This window comes from Schistocerca americana, chromosome 1 (genome assembly GCF_021461395.2).
Source record: "Schistocerca americana isolate TAMUIC-IGC-003095 chromosome 1, iqSchAmer2.1, whole genome shotgun sequence".
Lineage (NCBI taxonomy): Eukaryota > Metazoa > Arthropoda > Insecta > Orthoptera > Acrididae > Schistocerca > Schistocerca americana.
The window spans coordinates 473342587-473364022 of record NC_060119.1 but is presented as its reverse complement, the minus strand read 5'-3'; the positions used below and the strand labels follow the sequence as shown (position 1 = coordinate 473364022).

The following is a 21436-nucleotide window of genomic DNA, read 5'->3' as shown; positions in this document are numbered from 1 at the left end:
TCCTGTCTTGTACCTGATAACACTCCTACAGCTGTATGCACTTCCTGAAGTCTCACTGTCTTAGGCCTGTAATGGTATGTCTGTAAAGCCAGGACTAGGTCAATATGTGTGTGTGTGTGTGTGTGTGTGTGTGTGTGTGTGTGTGTGTGTGTGTGTGTGTTTAAGTGAGCTCCAAAAAAAGACATGAAAATTTAGCAAAATTTTTACTTTTGTTTATGTGAATGCTAGCTGTTCAATGTCTCAACTATATGTTGAGTTGTTAGCTTTATTTTCACATTACTGACATCACATGTTTCACGATCATAAACATATAACAGTGCCACAATTTTTATCTGCCTTCTTCATTGCAGTATGATGTTTCTTTTGAGGAAATCATACATTTTAAGTATTTGTACATTAGTCATGTTGCTGAATGTGTTTTTACTGAAATTCCTGTGAAATGTACCAGGGCAATAGCCAAATTGATGAGTATAAATACTTGCATGTTTCAGTCACTCTCAACTCCTCCTCTCGTACATATAACCATATTTCAACTATTGTATTTATCATCAAACATTTCTGCTGAGTGTGACTGCCTCTGCAAGTGCTCAGAATCTGATTCACTGATGTATGAAAGTATTAAAAGTTTAGGCTGAGTAAAGTGTGAGTCTAAAAGTGAGACTGAGAGTTCCAGCTCAGTGAAAAAGATATGCCTGTAACACTCAAAGTCTAGGAACTTGTACGGATTACCAGTACATGTACTATGCTGTTATTGTTGTTTCTGTCTAAGATTCCCCAACATACACCAACAAGATGAAAAATTATGACCATCTGCTGACCGGCACATTTAGAACAATACAGCAGTGATTCCATGTGGGATTGATTCAACGAGTCCATGGTAGGTTTCCAGAGGTATGTGGCACCAGATGCCTATGCAGACGCCATGCAATTCCCGTAAATTACAGGTCAGTTGTTTGTGGGCACACCGCTGACACCAAATAGCAGCCAAGATGTCTTTCATCAGGTTCAGATCACACGAATTTGAAGGTCAAGACATCAGTCTTAGTTCACTACTCAGCTCCTCAAACCACTACAGCACAATTCAGGCCCAGAGACTTGGTTAGCTAATCTGCTGGAAGATTCCATTGCTGATGAAAAGACATCACGTATAAAAGGATGCATGCAGTTCGCAATGATGTTTACGTATTCCACAGCTATCATGTTGTCTTCGATTACTACCCCATCTTCCATGGAGACAGAGATGAGCATCTCCCATAGCATAATATCATGCCCATCAGCCTGCACCCATGCTGTGGTGCTTGTTTCAAGCAGCTTTTTGCTTGAATGATCATGTATCTGGACATAACCACCAACCTGGTGTAACAAGAAATTTGATTCATCTGACCAGGTGGCAGATTTTCATTGATCCACAATCCAATCTCGATGATCATATGTTCACTGTTATTGTAATTGACAATGTCATTGTTGTCCCCGTGTGTATATGCAGGGCTCATCTGCTGTGGAGCCCCTGTTAAACAATATATGATGAAAGGTATGCTCCAAAACACTTGTGCTTGTACCAGCATTACAATGTACTCTGTTGTCAGATCTGGCACTGGTTTACAGAATGAAAGCCTCTGACACGCACGTTCTACAATGACACTTGGACATATAATACCTTGTCATCTACTCAATATTTCTTTGTCCTTCAATGACTTTCTGTAGATATTATGGCAGTAGGTCTTGGATAGCCAACTAGCTTCATCACTTCCAAAGTACTTGTTATCAAGTGTTGGGTTATAACATAATGTCCTTGGTCAAAGTTGCTTATGACAGTGGATTTCCCAATTTGTGGCCCAGATCATTGTAAGAATGATTCCTCCTTCATCTCTGTTTTGCTTATATAGTTCCATTACCAGATCACATGTCCACAACACCACCAGGTGGCATTCTGCCTCGCAGTGGACGGTAATCATAATGTTTTGACTCATCAGTGTTGCATGTTTTTCATGCTAAAAACTGTTGCACACAACAGGTGAAACTACACTAAACATGTACACGATACAATCTGAAAGTTCTTTATCTACAGAGCTTTGAAGAAGAGGAAGATGAAGAAGAATGAAGGAAGGGAGGAAGAAGGAAAAGAGGGAGAGGCCAAATTCAAGTAAAGAAAAATATGTCACTTACAGTATGCACTGGGATTCAGCAGACCAATTAAAGTGTTTATACAGCCATGTGTATGCACAGCGACATCATGGCTGCTGGAATTGAGTGATACACATGTTGATAACACAGTGCACACTGCTGTGTACATCTCCAAAACATCTCTGTACAGTGTTTTATTCCACTGATAATCTCCACACGCTGGTACATCACTGATGCTCCTAAAAAGAATTACTGCATTTTAAATACAAAACTTGATAGAAGAAATGAAAACATATGGAGTATACTTCAAATTCAAATTTTTACATTTTGTGTCTAATTTTCACAACTAAATTCTACCATGAAAGCTGATGAAAATTTAAAAAAAAAAAAAAAATGACATAGAATGAGTGTATCTAAAATACGTTTTTACTGCAGAATATAATTTGTGAGCTTTTGGAGCCAGTGACTCCTTCTTCTGTCAGAAGAGTTGGAGGGGAAGGAAGGGGGAGAAGGAAAAGGACTGGAGAGGTTTAGGGAAAGGGGTACAATTCGGAAAAGTCACCCAGAACCCTGGGTCTGGGGAGACTTATCAGATGGGATGAGAAGGAACTGAGTCTTTCCTTCAAATCCTGTTTGGTAAGTCTCCCCTGACCCGGGGTCCTGGGTGACTTTTCTGAACTGTACTCCTTTCCCCAAACCTCTCCAGTCCTTTTCCTTCAACCCTCTCAACCCTCTCCCTTCCCATCCAACTCTTCCGCCAAAAGCACTGGCTCCAAAAGCTTGTAAAAGTTAAATCCTTTTGTGTGTGTGTGTGTGTGTGTGTGTGTGTGTGTGTTCCCCAGCTGCCACTTGGTGAGTAGATATTTTATCTACCCATTTACATTGTATTATCAATAATTGATTCTTTTCATTGTTAGAATATAATTGTGTATGATTAACAGATACGGAAAACCTCTATTTAAAAGGGTCTGTAATTAAATGAATGTTCTGGTGCAATAACCAAGTAAGTCATGTTTACATAATTTCAAGTCAAACACAAGAAACAGTGCAAAAATTGGAAAAAAATGCCAACAAAGTTTTTATTATGATATTAATTGACTTTTAAAATATTGCACTTACCTCTCACTTACACAAAACAATTTTTTTTTTTTTTTTAGTATGATGTCAAATAAATAAACAAACAACTAAAGAAACAACAAATATTAGCATTTCACATGAACTGTATGTAGTGTTTGTAACAATTCTCTTACAGACCAAATTACAATAAAATTACATGTCTCAAGCTGCACATAATTTTGGCAAGCTTGGTTACATGTTTATATTTCTGAGATTTAATTGGCAGAGGTGCTTTTAATTGGCAGAGGTGCTTTGTAAAGTTTTTCATCAGGAAAAGTCAATGTAGTTGAGGCTTACTGAATGACAAAATCATTATGGTTAAGTTGTGATAATGATGTACTACCATGAAGTACATGATTGTGTGCAGTGGAGTACTCAAAGAAGCTGTGATCTGATATAGCAAACTTCTTGTTATGAGCACTCTTAATGTTAGACTGGAAAAGCTTTCTTAGATGGGACAAGAAGTCTAAACAAATGGATCTTGTATAGCATCAACCATAGTGAACTCCTTGGGTGTATTTCACAAGCCAGAATCTACCTACTGTTTGGTGCAATGACAAGGCAATCCAGGGACATGTCTGATTCTTGCCCCAAACACCTGACATCTACAAGTCCAGTCCCTACATTATTCTCAATTGGTCCCATATACAAGTCTCATTCTTGCACCAGTTGATTGAGCAACATTCATACTAAGGAATAATAGTAAATGCTTATTTTCAGCCAGAAGTGGACATATCAGGTTATTGCAGCAATGCCTTCAATTAAAGATTTTTTTCCGTACAGCACCTACCTTCACTAATTTATTCAGAAGTGTGTTACTGACCTTGTAAAATTCTTGACCAAGCCAAACAAAATTGAAGTCAGTAACATCAAATATTTAGGAGCTACTGATCTTTTATATGTAAGGAAAAAGGAGGACAGAACAACGTGAGGAAGGAAAGGTGATTCACTGCAACTGAGAGAGAGAGAGAGAGAGAGAGAGAGAGAGAGAGAGAGAGAGAGAGAGAGAGGGGGTGAGTGTTTTTGTGTCATTTCTGGAAGCAAATAAAATGGACAATTCAATCACTTCATTCTGAGTTTTTACTGAGAGCCTGCGAAGTTATAAATCCTGTTACTTGTACCTTACCAAGAGCTGACAGTGATGAGCACTTTTAAAGTCCACTTCATTATCTATAGCTTGAGCCTACCGATAAACTGAAAACAAATTGTAAAATGCGACAGATCAGATGCTGTTGTAAAATGAAAAATCTAAATTCAAATCAGAGGGGATAAGTTTTTATTTATTTATTTATTTATTTTTTTGTTTTGAAACACATACCATTTACTCGTCTTTAAAGCATGAACCATGGACCTTGCCGTTGGTGGGGAGGCTTGCGTGCCTCAGCAATACAGATATCCATACTGTAGGTGCAACCACAACGGAGGGGTATCTGTTGAGAGGCCAGACAAACGTGTGGTTCCTCGGCTGAAAGCAAGGGGAAACTACAGCCGTAATTTTTCCTGAGGGCATGCAGCTTTACTGTATGGTTAAATGATGATGGCATCCTCTTGGGTAAAATATTCCGGAGGTAAAATAGTCCCCCATTCGGATCTCCGGGCGGGGACTACTCAGGAGGACGTCGTTATCAGGAGAAAGAAAACTGGCGTTCTACGGATCGGAGCGTGGAATGTCAGAGCAGTGAAGGAAATAAAAGAAAAATTTGGAGTAGGTATTAAAATCCATAGAGAAGAAATAAAAACTCTGAGGTTTGCTGATGACATTGTAATTCTGTCAGAGACAGCAAAGGACTTGGAAGAGCAGTTGAACGGAATGGACAGTGTCTTGAAAGGAGGATATAAGATGAACATCAACAAAAGTAAAACGAGGATAATGGAATGTAGTCGAATAAAGTCAGGTGATGCTGAGGGAATTAGATTAGGAAATGAGACACTTAAAGTAGTAAAGGAGTTTTGCTATTTGGGGAGCAAAATAACTGATGATGGTCGAAATAGAGAGGATATAAAATGTAGACTGGCAATGGCAAGGAAAGCGTTTCTGAAGAAGAGAAATTTGTTAACATCGAGTATAGATTTAAATGTCAGGAAGTTGTTTCTGAAAGTATTTGTATGGAGTGTAGCCATGTATGGAAGTGAAACATGGGCGATAAATAGTTTGGACAAGAAGAGAATAGAAGCTTTTGAAATATGGAGCTACAGAAGAATGCTGAAGATTAGATGGGTAGATCACATAACTAATGAGGAGGTATTAAATAGGATTGGGGAGAAGAGAAATTTGTGGCACAACTTGACTAGTAGAAGGGATCGGTTGGTAGGACATGTTCTGAGGCATCAAGGGATCACCAATTTAGTATTGGAGGGCAGCGTGGAGGGTAAAAATCGTAGAGGGAGACCAAGAGATGAATACACTAAGCAGATTCAGAAGGATTTAGGTTGCAGTAGTTACTGGGAGATGAAGCAGCTTGCACAGGATAGAGTAGCATGGAGCGCTGCATCAAACCAGTCTCAGGACTGAAGACCACAACAACAACAACAAGGCAGTGTTGTATCAAGTAGCAATAAAGCTTCATTTTGGTCAATAAATAGTGTCAAACTCACTTAAATAATAGGCTCATCAGGCACTATGACATACAGCAATTACCCTACATCAGTTTTTCTGATAAAATAAGAATCATGTTGCCATTATCCTGGTACAAGCCTTCACGGACTTGTGTGTCAATTTTCTTATTTAAAAAACAAACAAGGCAGGCACAATCACATAAATCACAGCCGAGCCTTAGCACCTGGAAACGACAGTGGTGTGTGTGTGTGTGTGTGTGTGTGTGTGTGTGTGTGTGTGTGCAAGAGTTATGCATCTGTGAATGTTTTTGTCTTTGTTGATAGACTTCATCCAATAGCTTATAATATGTAGCAGTCTTTTTTTCAGTGTGCTTGTCTGCCACTCAACACCTATTCTATGTGGTAATAGCAGTCTATCCCTTACATTTAATTTTGCTGCTTATATTACTGAGCAGCTTCTTATTTCGCCTCAGAAGGTGTGCCAGACCTCTTCACTACAAAAAAATCTGAAAGGTTCAACAGGAATTGAATCCGTAGCTTCTGCATTAGCAGACACTAATTCTAGCCACCATACCATGGAGGCAGCCTAGTTTTGTAATATTCTTTTCATTTAAAAATTATAAAAAGGATAGACTGCTACTCGCCGTAAATATGATTTGTTGAGTTACTGACGTGCAAAACAAACAGAAACACCAAGCTTTCAGTCAAAGTCTTTTTCAGAAAAGAAAAAAAGACACACACACGCACACGCACACTAACACAAATAGGCACACCTATCTCTGGCCGCTCTGACCAGAGCTACAATGGCACTGCCAATAAAAGTCTTAAACAATTAATAGTGCTACATGAACTGACACAGTCTACCTCTTCCAGTTTGTGGAATACTTATTCAACATTTTTATCACAGTTGTGTGAACAGGTTTTGCACATATGTTGTTCTGTTTTCTGTTAAACAAGCCTCATCTGTTTCATGAATGTGGTTTCTAACAAAATGGACAGTATGTACCTTCCACGTCATAAAAACGCATATAAATTCAACTGATGCTGATAACTACATCCCTCACACAAATGCTGAAGAAGAAATTGAAGCAGGAATGACATAATAAGAAAGTGTTAAAGTCAGGTGCCTGATTTTCATTCCTAGAGAGCGGAAAAAGAGAAAGAGAAAGAGAGAGAGAGAGAGAGAGAGAGAGAGAGAGAGGAGGAGAGGTGAAGGAAGAATTTACAGGAAGCAAAATATGTATAATATTTTGGCCTTTGTTTCACGACAAAGGAAGTACAAGGATAAACTTCTAAAAGCAGAAAATCTGCCATATATAATTTAATATCCAGTTCTAGTGTTACATTCAAAAGTATACTATACTTATAAATATACAACTCAGCACCCAACCAATAACTACTGTTCCATAAAGGCTAACAAAACTAAATCAATTACAAATAACACTAGAATATTTGAATAAGGCCGTTGAATATTTACCTCAATAAAATTCGTATAAGTCCCCAATGGTTAATTTCACACAAAGTTTCCTCTGGATTTATAGTCACTATGTTCAGTATGAACCAACACAATGACTTGACTAGACCAGGTGTTGTGAGCAAATGAGGCTCATTGCCATCTGAACAACTACTTGATCCTGGAATAATATATACAACAAAATAATAGTTTAACTATCAATAATTACAATTCTCAAAATATTATGTACAGGGTGCCCATAAAAGAATGTCCTGGTTTCAATGATGTATTATACCAGATTAATTGAGACGATTTACAACAAATTATACTTCAAATTGAAGGTAATGTAGTTTTTCTTAAAAATTTTCAAAATGTGCACCTTGAGTTATATGGCGCACATCCAAACTAAAACCCAATTTTTCTCACACTTCACTTAACAAGTCGGGAGTAACACAAGCAATAGTCTCTTGCACACTGTGTCTCAACTCTGGAAAATCATTAGGTAGTGGTGAAACATAGAAACAATCTTTTATAGAACCACAAAGAAAAAAATTGCATGGCATGAGGTCAGTCTCTTGCACACTGTGTCTCAACTCTGGAAAATCATTAGGTAGTGGTGAAACATAGAAACAATCTTTTATAGAACCACAAAGAAAAAAATTGCATGGCATGAGGTCAGGTGAACATTGTGAGTTAACGAGCATTGTGCTCTCATTTAAATATATGGCCAAAAAAGTCAGCCTACAGGAATTGTGAAACATAACCTGTCGTCCAGGACCACGTGCCACAGAGGGTACAAATTCACCACGAGATGGGGAAATTCACAGCTGTTTATTGTCTATTGAGGCCTAAGCGCTGTAGTGTGCGAGTGAGACAGATGAGAACCTACGTCATAGGGAAACCCATGAGAAGCTGTTTGTGGCCGAGGAGACGCAGCAGTGTTAAATATGGCAGACCTAAGATCGGCTACAAAGGGAACAATTTGTGGAAACTATTTAATTATGTGGTGATGCAAGGAATGAAGCCACAGTAATTTCAATCTGCCATCCTCCATAAATTTTCGTGGGGATCAAAATAAAACTTGAATACTTATCATATCTATAATAGTTTAGGATTTACTGTTACAGTGAAATTAACAAGTTTTGTGTATCAAAGACCTGAATGATAAAATCTGAATGCTTTGGTCGATCTTAATGACTGACAAATGGTTCAAATGGCTCTGAGCACTATGGGACTCAACTGCTGAGGTCATTAGTCCCCTAGAACTTAGAACTAGTTAAACCTAACTAACCTAAGGACATCACAAACATCCATGCCCGAGGCAGAATTCGAACCTGCAACCGTAGCGGTCTTGCGGTTCCAGACTGCAGCGCCTTTAACCGCACGGCCACTTCGGCCGGCTAAAGACTGACATTTCATATAGAAGTGAATCATTAAAATGACAAACATTGTAAATATTAACTCTATAACTTTATTTGTTTTAAAAGATATAGTAAATTTAAATTATCAGTATTTTCAGTTAAGCATCAGATCATCATTTCCTCCACACAAAACACTGAGCGATGACAGCATGACACCTTACTGAATCATTAGGTAATAGAATATTTGTTGTAAAGTTTAGTGCACAATAGTTACTTTTGTTCTTTATTTATTTATCAGAAAGCACATTGGTGCAAGTCTACTGGCTGTGGCTAAGAAGGAATTTAACATTTATTATGTAATAGATTTTATTGTTACTTTATTTAGAATGTGAATGTGGTCAAGCTTTGATTATTTAAATATGTTAAAATGTAAAATAATGTAGAATAAATTGTAGCCAAACGGATGGATGGCTGCAGGAGAGGGAACTGCACTAGTCAGTTGAGCGACGATGCTCATCGCGCTGGCAACGCGGCCGGGGATGGGCAGAGAGAGTGCTGGTGCATACGCGAAAGGGACGGTTTGGCTGGAGACACTAAAGGGTACGGTTCGGATGCAGATGTGAAAGCAGACAGTCAGTCTTTGCACTTTGTGGCATCACGGGACTTATCTCTGAGCGGTGACAAGCTATGCGCCTGGTGTGAACTCTAACTTTTCATGTAGATAACTTGTATTTCGCGATGAGAATGTGAATGATCGAACTGTGTCAAATGGATGTGCGCTCGAGTGTAACAGCAACTCAAAATACAACCACTTTCGCTGTTAGTTTGCTTTCTGAATAAACATTATTCTAAGCAAATCGCAACTGTGTGGCTTACATCATTTATGGGTTGTAGATTTAGTTCCCGGTATTATTATTACTGTTATGATATATTATATTAACTTTGTATTTCGCAAACTTGCCAGCAGCCAGACAATTTAACCAAAAGGTCCCAAGTGTCTAATTTAGGGTGTGTAATGTGACACTTGTGGTTCAACCTCTACACGAGTTTGAGCCAAGACATCCGGGATAGGAACTTGGAAAGTGTTAGTTGAGAGATAAGAATCTTGCAAAGTGTTGGAACAGGATTTGATTTTGGAATGGGTTAGTTGCAGAATATGAACTCTGGAAAGTTTGGAATTGGATTTGAATTCTGCAAAGTGTTTCCAAAAGTATTATCTGAACTTTGATAGGTAGAACCTCTTGCAAAAGTTAAATGTGAGATCGGTTCAGGACTGAATATTAGGTTTCTTTAATAGTTGTGAAATTACAATTGTAATTCTCACAGTTAAAAACATACTGTGATCTAGGTCCCAAGTCTGTGGCAGTTTAGGCAGTTTGCATGGGAAAAACATACTGTGATCTAGGTCCCAAGTCTGCGGCAGTTTGCATGGGGACTCTGAGCTATGAATTTTTCAACATTTGTGTGCACTGAGTTTAGCAGTGGTTAGAAGTGACAAAAAAAGTAGTGCAGAAGAAGAGGTGACATCGAAAGCACGTGGTTCCAGCCAGCAGTTGCATCTTCAATGGCAATTCATCGTGCAGCGGTGGTTGCAGTACCACAGCAGAGGGTACGAGATCTTCAGTGTCGGCTTCAACTGCAACATCAGCAGAAATACCATTGCAGTAGGACCCAGCAGGACAAAGCTAAGTACCTGCACTGATAGTGAGATTATGTGTAATTCTGTAGTTCAATTGCTAATAATATACGCCGCTAATATAAAGCAGTCGGCCAGTTTGTGTGGGTCTGAAAATACTAATGAGTCACTTAGCACGAAATCGGAGCGGGAGAGCATGATCGGCTGTGAATTTAGTAGGGCAAATAGTCCGAAACCAGGCAAGGGAGATGAATTAGAGGGAGACATGATGTCACAGTTAATGCAAATGATAAGAGGATTGGGATCCAAAATTGATTCTGTTAAAACCGATACAGGTGACGTAAATTTAAAAATTGTCTCTGATAGAACCGATATGGTTCACGTAAATTTAAAAATTGATTCAGTTCAATCCGAAATAGCTTTGGTTGTGAAAGACGAAGTAGGTAAAATGGCTAGTGGAATCGAGGAATTGATGATGGAAAATTAAAAACCATTAGATTTGAGGGAACAGCACCTGGTGAAATGAACCAACGTAATGGGAGATCGGGAAACTAGGTTTCACCGCATCTCACGTCCGGAGACGGCACAATAAACGGGTGATGAATAGGACACGAGTAAATGGATATGTGATATGTGTTAATAAATCGGCAGAAAAGTGTCAGAATTCTGAAATGAAATTAGTAAGAGATGAGAATCAAGTAGGTAAATTTTCAAATCAGATTGTATGTAAAAGGTGTAATCCTAAGATAAAGGCAATGATTACGATTTAGGTCTAAATTATTTGTTTTATGAATGTGAGATGAAAGAGTGTGTGAATGTTAATACAATGAAAGATTCTATGTGCCAAAAGGAGACTGAGGTAGAGCTGAATTTGGTGGAGTTAAGATGGTATAGAAAATTTTAAAGAGATACTAACCAGTGGTAATGATTATAGTGATGAATGTGATGATGTTTCAGGTGATATTGTGATGACGAAAGTTGTTATGGAGGTTAATAAGGGGGGCGTAGCATTAGTCTCATCAGCTCTTGCCGAATCTGTGTGTGTACTGGCGGAGATTGGTGAATTATTTTTGAAGGAAGGTAGTAATGATGTTTTATGTGTTGAACTTATGTAAGTTGAGGCTGCTAGTACTGATATTTCAGAAGAAGAAATCTGTGCATATCTTTCTACAAATGGAGGTGAAGCCGAAATTCTGGATGGATCTATGGATCGTGAATGTTTGTTTGAGAATGAAAGTGGACCTGAATTTGATGTGTGACCTGCAATTAATGTGGCGCAGGAGCATATAGGAGAGGAAAAGGTATTAAGCTCACATTCAAATCTTATGTTATGTAATGGCAGAGGATGGTGAAACTATGGGCAGTTCTTATATTGGTTATTTGTCGACAGAGGTAAATGAGGTTTTATGTAGCGAGTTGTATGATATATCAGTGGCTGTTGAAAGTGCTGTTTGTGAAGGTGTTTGTAATGACATGGAAGTAAAAATTAATGCTTTATTTCATAATAATGATGTAGCTACTAATGTCAATAATTTTAAGGGAGAATACAGTGAGTTAGATTCTAATATAGAAAGTGATATTTGGACAGAATGGTATCTTAAGGAGGAATGTGATTTTACTATAACTGATTGGCGATGGTACGGTAGAACATTATGATCGTTATTGCCTCATTTGTGGACTTGAGAAAAGTTTAAGGTAGTGAGAGGCCTAGAAGAGAGAATAAAAGAAACTGGGGCAAAAGAAGCATTTAATGAATTATTTTGGGACTAATATGAAATTGAGGGGTGGATCAAACAGGATATGTGTACTCTAGAGATGGAAGAGAAGGGACGAGACATAGAAAATGATTTATTGAGGGAACAGTGTTTGGAGTGAAAAGAAATGATTAATATTCAGCCTATCATTGAAATTAAAGTAAATGACAAGAAAGTAGACGCACTGCTCGATTCTGGACGTAATGTGTCAGCAATGTTGGAAGGATTTGTACATAGGGTAAAGAATAAGAAATTAGTAGACGAGGTACTGGCAGAAGTAAAGCTGCGAGGACGGGGCGTGAGTCGTGCTTGGGTAGCTCAATCGGTAGAGCACCTGCCTGCGAAAGGCAAAGGTCCTGAGTTTGAGTCTCGGTCTGGCACACAGTTTTAATCTGCCAGGAAGTTTCAGAAATTAGTATTATTACCTGTAAATAGTGTAAAAATCAAAGCAGCAGTTGGCTGTTTAAGTATGCCCATAAGTCAAGAAGTTCTCTTTGAATTCAAGTGCGAGTAGAATCATTTTAGTATAGGATGCTTTTTAGTGAATGGACTTGTAAAAGATGTGGTGCTGGGAACAAATTTCTTATGTAAATATAAAACTTCGCTTCACTGCGTGGGAAGGTGCTTGGATTTTGGAATTGAGGGTGAAGAAAGGAAAGTAAAATTGAAGAATCTTCTGATGGGGAACAACCAGATTGCGCACACCATAATTACACATGGTTGGGATGAAGAGAAAAATATGTGCGACAATTTTGGAGGCGTAATTTGCAATGTGAGTGTTTCCGGTGCACTTTTCACCTTGAGTTGCTAACAATTTTGAGGGCAGCACACGATAAAACAGTCCCGTCTCATCAGCACTGAACATGTCGTTCAGGTCACAATTCACAATTAAGTTGGACAGTATTGTCTTCCATCCTGTTGCTAGATTTTCATGCTCATCCTTAGCTTCCCCACACACTTAATTTTCACATCACATTGTGCCTAGCTTTGAAACTGTCCAGCCATCTTGTGGATGCCTTAAACTCCATAATTCCAAGTTCTTTAGTGACTTTCAGAGTCTCACTCTGCAACATGCACCCAGATAAAGGTAAGTTTTTTGACCGCATACTTACGAACCATTACCACACTAATTTGTTAATTTGTTCATTTCCGGTCTTCTTTGCCTTTCTTTTCATCTGCCCATTCTCTTTCATCCATTCGTCCCAAATCTTATCCTTGTTTCTTAAATTCTCACAAATTTGTGTTTTACTGCATATGAAACACGACATAATTTTGCGCGCGGAGAGTTCGTCTTTCTCACTTGTCTTGATTACATTGATCTTTTCATTCAGTGTTAACGACACATACCGTTTGTTCAACATCATGTTACTGTATCTCTTAAAGTGCTACAGTACTAGTCAACTGAAACTGACAGAAAATGATGACCTTGCCAGGCAAAACCATCATTTAATAGAACAATACCCATCTCCTTCACTGCGCACATTGCAACAGGATGTTTGTAGATGCGCAACAATGTTCCTGTATGTGCTGGCGTGCGTCAATAATGAGGAAAACAAGAAAGCCGGCAAAAACAGCGCTGATGAATGAACCGTTTCCTTTGATGTACTGTACCAACACTGAGCATAATTTATTCATTGTTGCACAGAGCGGTGCAGTTTTAGGTCCACAGCAGCAGCGGTGTGCTGTGCTGGACCTCTTTTCTTGGTTTTGTGTGTTAAAAGTAACGTCCTTGTAGAGTTGTGAATAACTAATGAAGTAATACAGTAGTACTGTATGGGCTCTTTTCCACTTTATGCAGTGATTTATTAAGTATGTTCTAAGATTTGCTTTCCACTTCCATGTTAGGTACGTTTTGCTTTATACAAAAAAATCAGCATATAAAAGTGCACTGAATGCGTCGGGATTGAAATACTTGTACAGTTTTGGCAGATTTCTGAATTATACACGCGCCAATCTGAGCAAGTTTTACTGTACCTACTAAACAAAGGAATGTACAATTTGGAATATCAAGAATATTGTGAAAATTATAGCTTGCTACCCGTATTAAAGATGACATGCTGAGTTGCAGACAGGCAGTATGATAAGACTGTTACACATTAGCTTTTAGCCAAAGACTTCTTCAGAAAAGAAAAAACACACACACACACATATTTACACAAGTAGCCAAACCTTACACATGACTGCAATCTCCATCCGCTGTAGCCACAATGAAACAGTCACGCTGAGCAGAAGCAGCAATCCAGAATGAGTCGGGAAAGCAGGAGTATGGGTGGGGGGAGAGAAACTGCTGTCTGGAGAAGCATGCAGAGACTGATAGCAACAGGACAAGGCAGCCAGGTCCTCATCAGGAGGCTCTGGGGGAGGGACGGGGGATACGGGAAGTGGAAAAGGAGAGGAGAGGAGAAGAGAAGGAGGAAATTGCACAGATGGAAGATGTCCTTACAGTTCTCAAAATTATCCTGGCTTCAACCTACGCAGTGTTCTCCTCCCCCCCTTTTGTCCAACAATTTCCATCCCCTCTGTCATATCGTCTCCTTTAATTTCAAATTAATGATACAATAAATATGGGAAATGGAAAAATTAACACTGAATTGTCACTGACCTTCTGCCAATGGTGTACCTCCATATATCATCAGGTAATGGCCAAAGAGGTGGTTAGAACCAGAAACTTCCTGTTGCTGGTATGCCTCGACTGGTGCTGGAACATATCCTCCTGGAGCAATTTTGTCACCACAAAACAGTCTGGATATTACTATTCCTGCTTCCCTATAGAAGTTATTTTCCTTAAGCAGTTCTAGCATACTAGATACTGCATCCTATCAATAGACAACATACATGCTCAGTTCAGAGAAGCAAATTAAAATACAGTATGAAAGATGTCAAGAACATGTTCTGGAACAAAGTCAACATAATCCTTGAAACTTACCACAAGATAAGGTAACATGTTAGACATAACATCAGTAGACAATCACAAAATTACAGAGACTAGGCATACTGCCTAAGGAGAGCACAGTGATTAATACAAATAAATTTATTTTGTAGCATTTTCAGGCTCAGGGCACACAAACAATATCTTAACTGGTTTCAACTTCAACTTGTGCAATTTATGTCGGTAGGTGGGCAGCATGTGAACTGCTCCTAATATCATCTTATGATGACCTTCTAAGAACTTCAACCAATGGGTATGGAGGCTCTTGCATACTAGTTCATTCCACGGTAGACTATGATATCAGACAGAATTTTAGCCATCTGAATGAAGAAGGCACATTTGAAAGTTGTTGTATAGAACTTAAAGAGTATAACACACTAATTATCAGCATATATCGCACCCCTGGGTACCATATAAGCTCTGTATTTTTAGATAAATTTGATACATTGCTACATAAATTAAAATGTGAGAAACTGTACAAGAAAGTGGTTATATGTGTTGACTTCAACATAGATGTAAGGACTGATGACAAATTTTCTTCACACTTAAAGAATCTGGTAGCCACAAATGGGCTAAATCTCAATTTCGATCAGTATACAAGAATTACAGCAAGCTCTGCAACATGTATTGACAATATTGTAAGTAGTTATAATTATTATGTAAAAGAAAAGTTTCTTCTAGATTTAGGAGTATCAGACCATAAAGCACTATTTGTATCACTACCGAAGCAAAATTCAGTCTGCACAACAAAAAGATGTAGGAATTTCAGTCAAGAAACTGTGGAAGTATTTTGCAAAAAACTAAGCCAAACCAAGTGGACAGTCAGCAAACACACTTCCACAAGTGACAATTACAATAACTTTTTAACTGAATTCTTGGGTATATTCAATGAATGCTTCACTTTTGTAACAGTGAGGACCAGGTCCCAGAAAAGTAGATCCTGGGTAACAAAAGGAATTAGAGTGTCTAGTGCTACTAAGAGGAAACTGCATATGGAGGCAAAAGTAAATCGAAGCCCTCAATTTCTTAAGTATGTAAGCACATACAAAAAAAAATTGACAAAATAGTTGAACTAGCAAAATGTACTGCAAATAACGACTTCATTTCAAATGCAAAAAACAAATCAAAAGCTGTTTGGTCTGTTATAAGAAGTGAAGTTGGCAGTGAGGCAGAGAGAAAATGCCCTTCTAAAATAGTGATAAATGGTAGAGCTGTTACAGAACCCAGTGCCATTTGTGAATCATTCAATGACTTTTTCATAAACTGTAACAAATTTGGTGACTGTTCACCACCAAATACAAAGCCCAATATGACAGATAGCAATTGCACATGTTTTAAGTTTTCTCATGTTTCCATCTCAGATGTCATCAAAATCATAATGTCCCTAAAAAATTCAAAATCTGCAGGGTGGGATGAGGTCCCCACTGAAATAATAAAAATAGTCCGTCACAGTATTGCATATCCACTCTCTTTCATAATCAACCAATCATTTGATGAGGGATGTTTCCCAGATCGATTAAAATATGCAGAAGTTCGGCCCATACACAAAAAAGGCAGACAAGATTAATTGGGCAACTATAGGCCAATCTCACTGTTACCAATTTTCTCAAAAATATTTGAAAGAGCTGCATGTGATCAGATTGAAAATCACAATTCATCTAACATCATTGTCTTAGGCAATCAATATGGTTTCAGAAAAGGTCGCAGCACAATCCATGCCATAAATGAATTAGTCACAAAAGTCAGCAGATGTCTTGATGATAGAATGTGTGTGTCAGGCATCTTTTGTGACCTGTCCAAAGCCTTCGACACAGTAAATCATGACCTGCTTCTCCAAAAATTGGCACGCTATGGTTTTCAAGGCAAATCTCTTAGCTGGATGTCATCATACTTGGCAAACAGAAAACAAAGAGTACTTATTAACATCAACGGCAAGAAATTTCTCTCTGGCTGGAAAAACACTCAATTAGGTGTTCCACAAGGCTCAATATTAGGGCCACTGCTTTTTCTATATTATATTAATGATATGCCATGTCAGGTCCAGTCTGATACTATCCTCTGTGCAGATGACTCAACAGCTGTAGTCTGTTGTAAAAATGAGGTAGACCAAATTCATCATATTGAACAAGCACTTGGGGAAGTGGAGGCATGGGTCAAAAACAATAACTTGACATTAAACTTTACAAAAACGGAAATTGTTCATTTTACCACAAAACAATCTGCACAGTCTATAAGTGAAATAAGGTATATGGACAAAAAATTAGAGACTGCAGACTGTGTCAAATTCCTTGGCGTGTTAGTCAATAAAAACCTGTTATGGAGTCGCCATGTGGACAACATACTGGGTCGACTGAACAGCCTTGTATATATTATGAATATCTTGTATAGTATTACTGATTTAGCTGTAAGAAAAACTGTATATAATGCATATTTTGTTTCAGTCAGGTATAGTATAATTTTCTGGGGGTCTGAAAAAACAAATTTACTTAGAGCTTTTAGACTACAAAAAAGAATCATCCGGGCAATGGTGGGAGCAAAACCAAAACAACACTGCAAACCTTTATTTGTAAAACTGGATCTAATGAGCATTCCAAGCATATACATCTATGAAACTCTCACTTTCACGAAAAGAAACCCACAACTTTTTGACGGCAACTTCTTCTTGCATCAATATGATACAAGGCATAGAACAAGCTACATGTTACCTACCCACCATTTAAAATCATATGAAAAAACCCCATACTATATGGGCATGAAATTTGTAAATAAAATATGGAAAGATATGGATGACCCAAATGTAAAAGGCACCAAAAGAGACCTGGAAAAATATCTGAAAGATAAATGTTACTATAGTGTAGAAGATTTCATGAATGGTAACAATGAATTATAATTGTAATTAAAATACCTCTTTGAAGATGTTACACCATGTATATTATTAGTTTATTGTATTTTTAGTATTGTTATATATAGTGTAAAAACTGACAAGTCACCTATGTCACAATCTTTGATTGTATAAGGCATGTTATGTGATAATAAAAACTGAATTGAATTGAATTGAACAGGTCATGATACTTTTTGTGTGACTAGAGGCTGAAAAAAATAATAAAAGAATTTCAATTTCATTTTTCAACAGCAGCTGCTACAGTATTCATTCCTTTCTAAACTAATACATGACTGTTTAAAATTTTCTATTACTTTTATATATTTTTAATGGCCTGTACTATTACAATAAAAAAACAACGAAATCTTGAAATGATTATTTGTTGACCATGTAAACTAAAATAAAATACTTCAGTATATTACAAAACAAAATCATGAGGTTATCATTTGTTGACAGCGTAAACTAAAATAAAATTTTAAAAAAATAAAATCTTTAAACAACGATGTAAAACGTTTCTTTTAAAATCGACTGCGAAAAAGAAAATGTTGGTCTTTGAAAATTTCATTTTCTTCCTTGCAGTCAGTTTCAACTATGACAGCAAGGCATGTAAACCATTAGACAAATTGTTTCCCACATATATATTCATTTTTCTTACATATAATTTAACACAAAAATTGCTGTTTTGTTTGCTTCCTCACACCAGATTTTAACAGAATAAAGGAAAGCTGAATTTATAGCTTAGGGACTCATAATCTGGAAACTATTATGGAATTTGAACAGTCTGAATGTTTTTTTAAATCCTGCTCATTCACAGATTAAAATTATGTAGAATACTGTCCTCACAGACCAAGCGGCTGGAGAGGTCTCTCTAATGCCTCCATATCAATGATTCCAATATATTTACTCCAGTCATTTTAAGCAACTACATCCTAATGAGGGTTCTATTAGTATATATACCCAATTCCCATACATATTTAGCAATTGCAAAGCATTCCTAAGTTTGCTAGTGCAGTTATAAAAATGTACATAACAGTGAAAATTTTTTGAGCACTATATTCCTGTTTTAAAGAGGCTAATGAAATTAACTCTCCATGAAGATATCTTGTATGTAACAAAGTAAGTTTTCCTAAGATACAACTTCTGTTTCTTATTAAAACTCTATGTTAAAACCTGAGAATCAACTATAGCTGTGCATCATAAGATAAAATGTACATAATTTTTATTGCATGAAAAAAAGTGTGATCCATTGAAAAGTTTAGAGTCTGATTTTTATTTATGAAGATTGTGGAAAACCATTTTAAAAGGCAATTGCTCAGTGCACTGCCTGAAACTGCTTTAGCACATATTGGGAAAACGTTGTGTAAGTGTTGTATAAAGGAGTGTATCAATGCTGGGAAGATGTATCTGGGTATCAAAAGGGCCAAAGGGCTCATCCCCAAATCGAATGTCTTACTTAAGGGGACTGATGGAACAGCCAACATGGACTGCAATTGGCAACTGCACCTATGGTTCAAACACTACTCCAGCCTCTTCTGGGATCTGGAAAACATAACCCCAAAGGCAACAAGAGAAATTTCTCAACTGTCAACTTCCCACAAGATGGGAGCTGCACCTACAAAGGAGAGCTTCAGAGAGCTGTTGCATGGCTTAAATGCAGGAAATGCCCCAGTAAAGGCAACATCCACACACAACTATCACACTGACATCGCTTCTCCCAGCACTCTACAACATTTTATCGAAATGTTAGGCTGACATCACTATGCTGGGGGATGTGCACAATGTGAACATTGTGATTCGGTACAAAGGTAAAGGCGACAGTGGTGACTGTGACTGCTACTGCAGAATTTCACTGCCGAGTGAAGATGGTCAGGACTTTTCTCAGCAATATGGAGGGTGCTGTGACATTTACAGGAAGCACATCACATCCGTTTCTTGTGCAAACAGGAGCTCATCAGGATTTACTGGCCTCTACAATGTTTGGTGCATTCTCCTCGTTACTTCCCAAAGTCATATTCAGCACAACAAATATGGACATCCAACTACACAGTACAACTGACAGGAAACTTTACTACATATTGTTACTCAGATCCAAGAGCTATCATGATGAGGACTTAATGTAAGCAACTTCTTATTCACTGACAATGCAGAACTTTAGCTCTTACACAAGAGGATGTTCGAAGTCTTATGGACAAATTTCCTGCTGCATGCAAGCTCTTATCTATGTCTCTTATCTATGGCAAACATGGATATGCCTATCATAAGATTGTATGGCTCTCTGTTGAACATAGATCTCTCTCTCTGGATGACAAAATAAATGCGAGAATTGGGAAAGCAGCGAATACTTTCAGGAAGCTCCACACAAGAGTGTGGAAAAACATACATCTTATGGTGACGACAAAAACACTCTATCAGGGATGTGTGCTGAGCTCCCTCTTGTATGGTGCTGAGACCTGGGCATCAATGCTAAACTTGAATGTAAGTTCAACACCTTTTGCCTGTGGTGCTTAAGAAACTTTCTAGATGTAACATGAAGTGACCACGTAACAAAAGAGATGCTGCTGAATACTGTGAAGGTACCGAGTATCAGTGCCACTCTCAAGGAAAGTCACCTTCAATGGCTATGATGCTTACATCGTATGGACCATTTCTGTTTTCCCTGACACATGCTACTTAGTGAGACAGCATTTGCTAAGAGACTGCCTGAAATGAGCACTTTGCTTTAAAGATTGGTGCCAAGCAAGATATCAATGCATTTACGAGGGTTGTCCAGAAAGGAGGTTCTGATCGGTCGCGAAATGGACACCACAGTGAAAACCTGATTTAGCTTTGCACAGATGTGTTGGGTAGTGTCTCTAGTATGACTGTCGATTGCATCAAGATGCTCTTTTCAGTTGTAAGCACACTTTGAGAGAGTAAAGGTGCCTAGAACAATGATATCTGCCGCCAAGTAGGAGGGCCCACTGAGATGCTTCGCCTTAATGAATGCAGCCCACCTAACACAACTGCAATGCACATCCTTCTTCATGGCAATTCTCAGCCGCACTCTGCAGGAGCAGTGAAGATGCTCCTGCAGCCTTTTTGATGGGAAGTGTTAGATCACCCACAACACAGCCCTAATTGGCTCGTCCTGAACATCATCTCTGTTCACATGAAATGCTAGATACGAAGACAACACTTGGGTGCAAGCTACACGCTACAGACCAGCATAGAAAATTATCAGAAAGCACAAGCAGCTGCCTTCTATGACAATAGTGTTGGAAATTTGATATAACGCTCCGACAAATGTCGGAGTTGGAGTGGCGATTGTGTAGAGAAGTATCAGGAAGGTGTAGCTAACTCTTGCAAATAAAATGTTTCTGATTTTCACTGTGGTTTCCATTTAGCCACCGATCAGAACTTACTTTCTGGACAACCTATGTAATATCGACTCCAGCATATGACAAATCGGAGGAGCTCCCTTAATACCACAACAGATAGAGGAAACTTGTTAAGAACAGTAGCAAGTTCCACGACAGTCTTTGGATCAACAGCTTAACTGTGAAATGACCATGTAGACAAGCACTTACAGCTTATTTCTCTATCTAATACCATTATGAATCAGACCAGCTCTATCTAATACCACTATG

The 21436-nt window shown here is 38.2% G+C and overlaps 1 protein-coding gene across 1 annotated transcript in view; it reads right to left on the bottom strand.

The window, feature by feature from the left end:
- The window catches only part of LOC124603708 (rotatin), a 417493-nt gene that overhangs the window by 122774 nt on the left and 273283 nt on the right, over positions 1–21436 (bottom strand). The window contains exons 22-24 of the mRNA XM_047136418.1: positions 14603–14816; positions 7274–7430; positions 2167–2363 (exon numbers count right to left, since the gene is read on the bottom strand). Coding sequence (XP_046992374.1) covers positions 2167–2363; positions 7274–7430; positions 14603–14816 — 568 coding nt within the window. The remainder of the gene's footprint in view (positions 1–2166; positions 2364–7273; positions 7431–14602; positions 14817–21436) is intronic.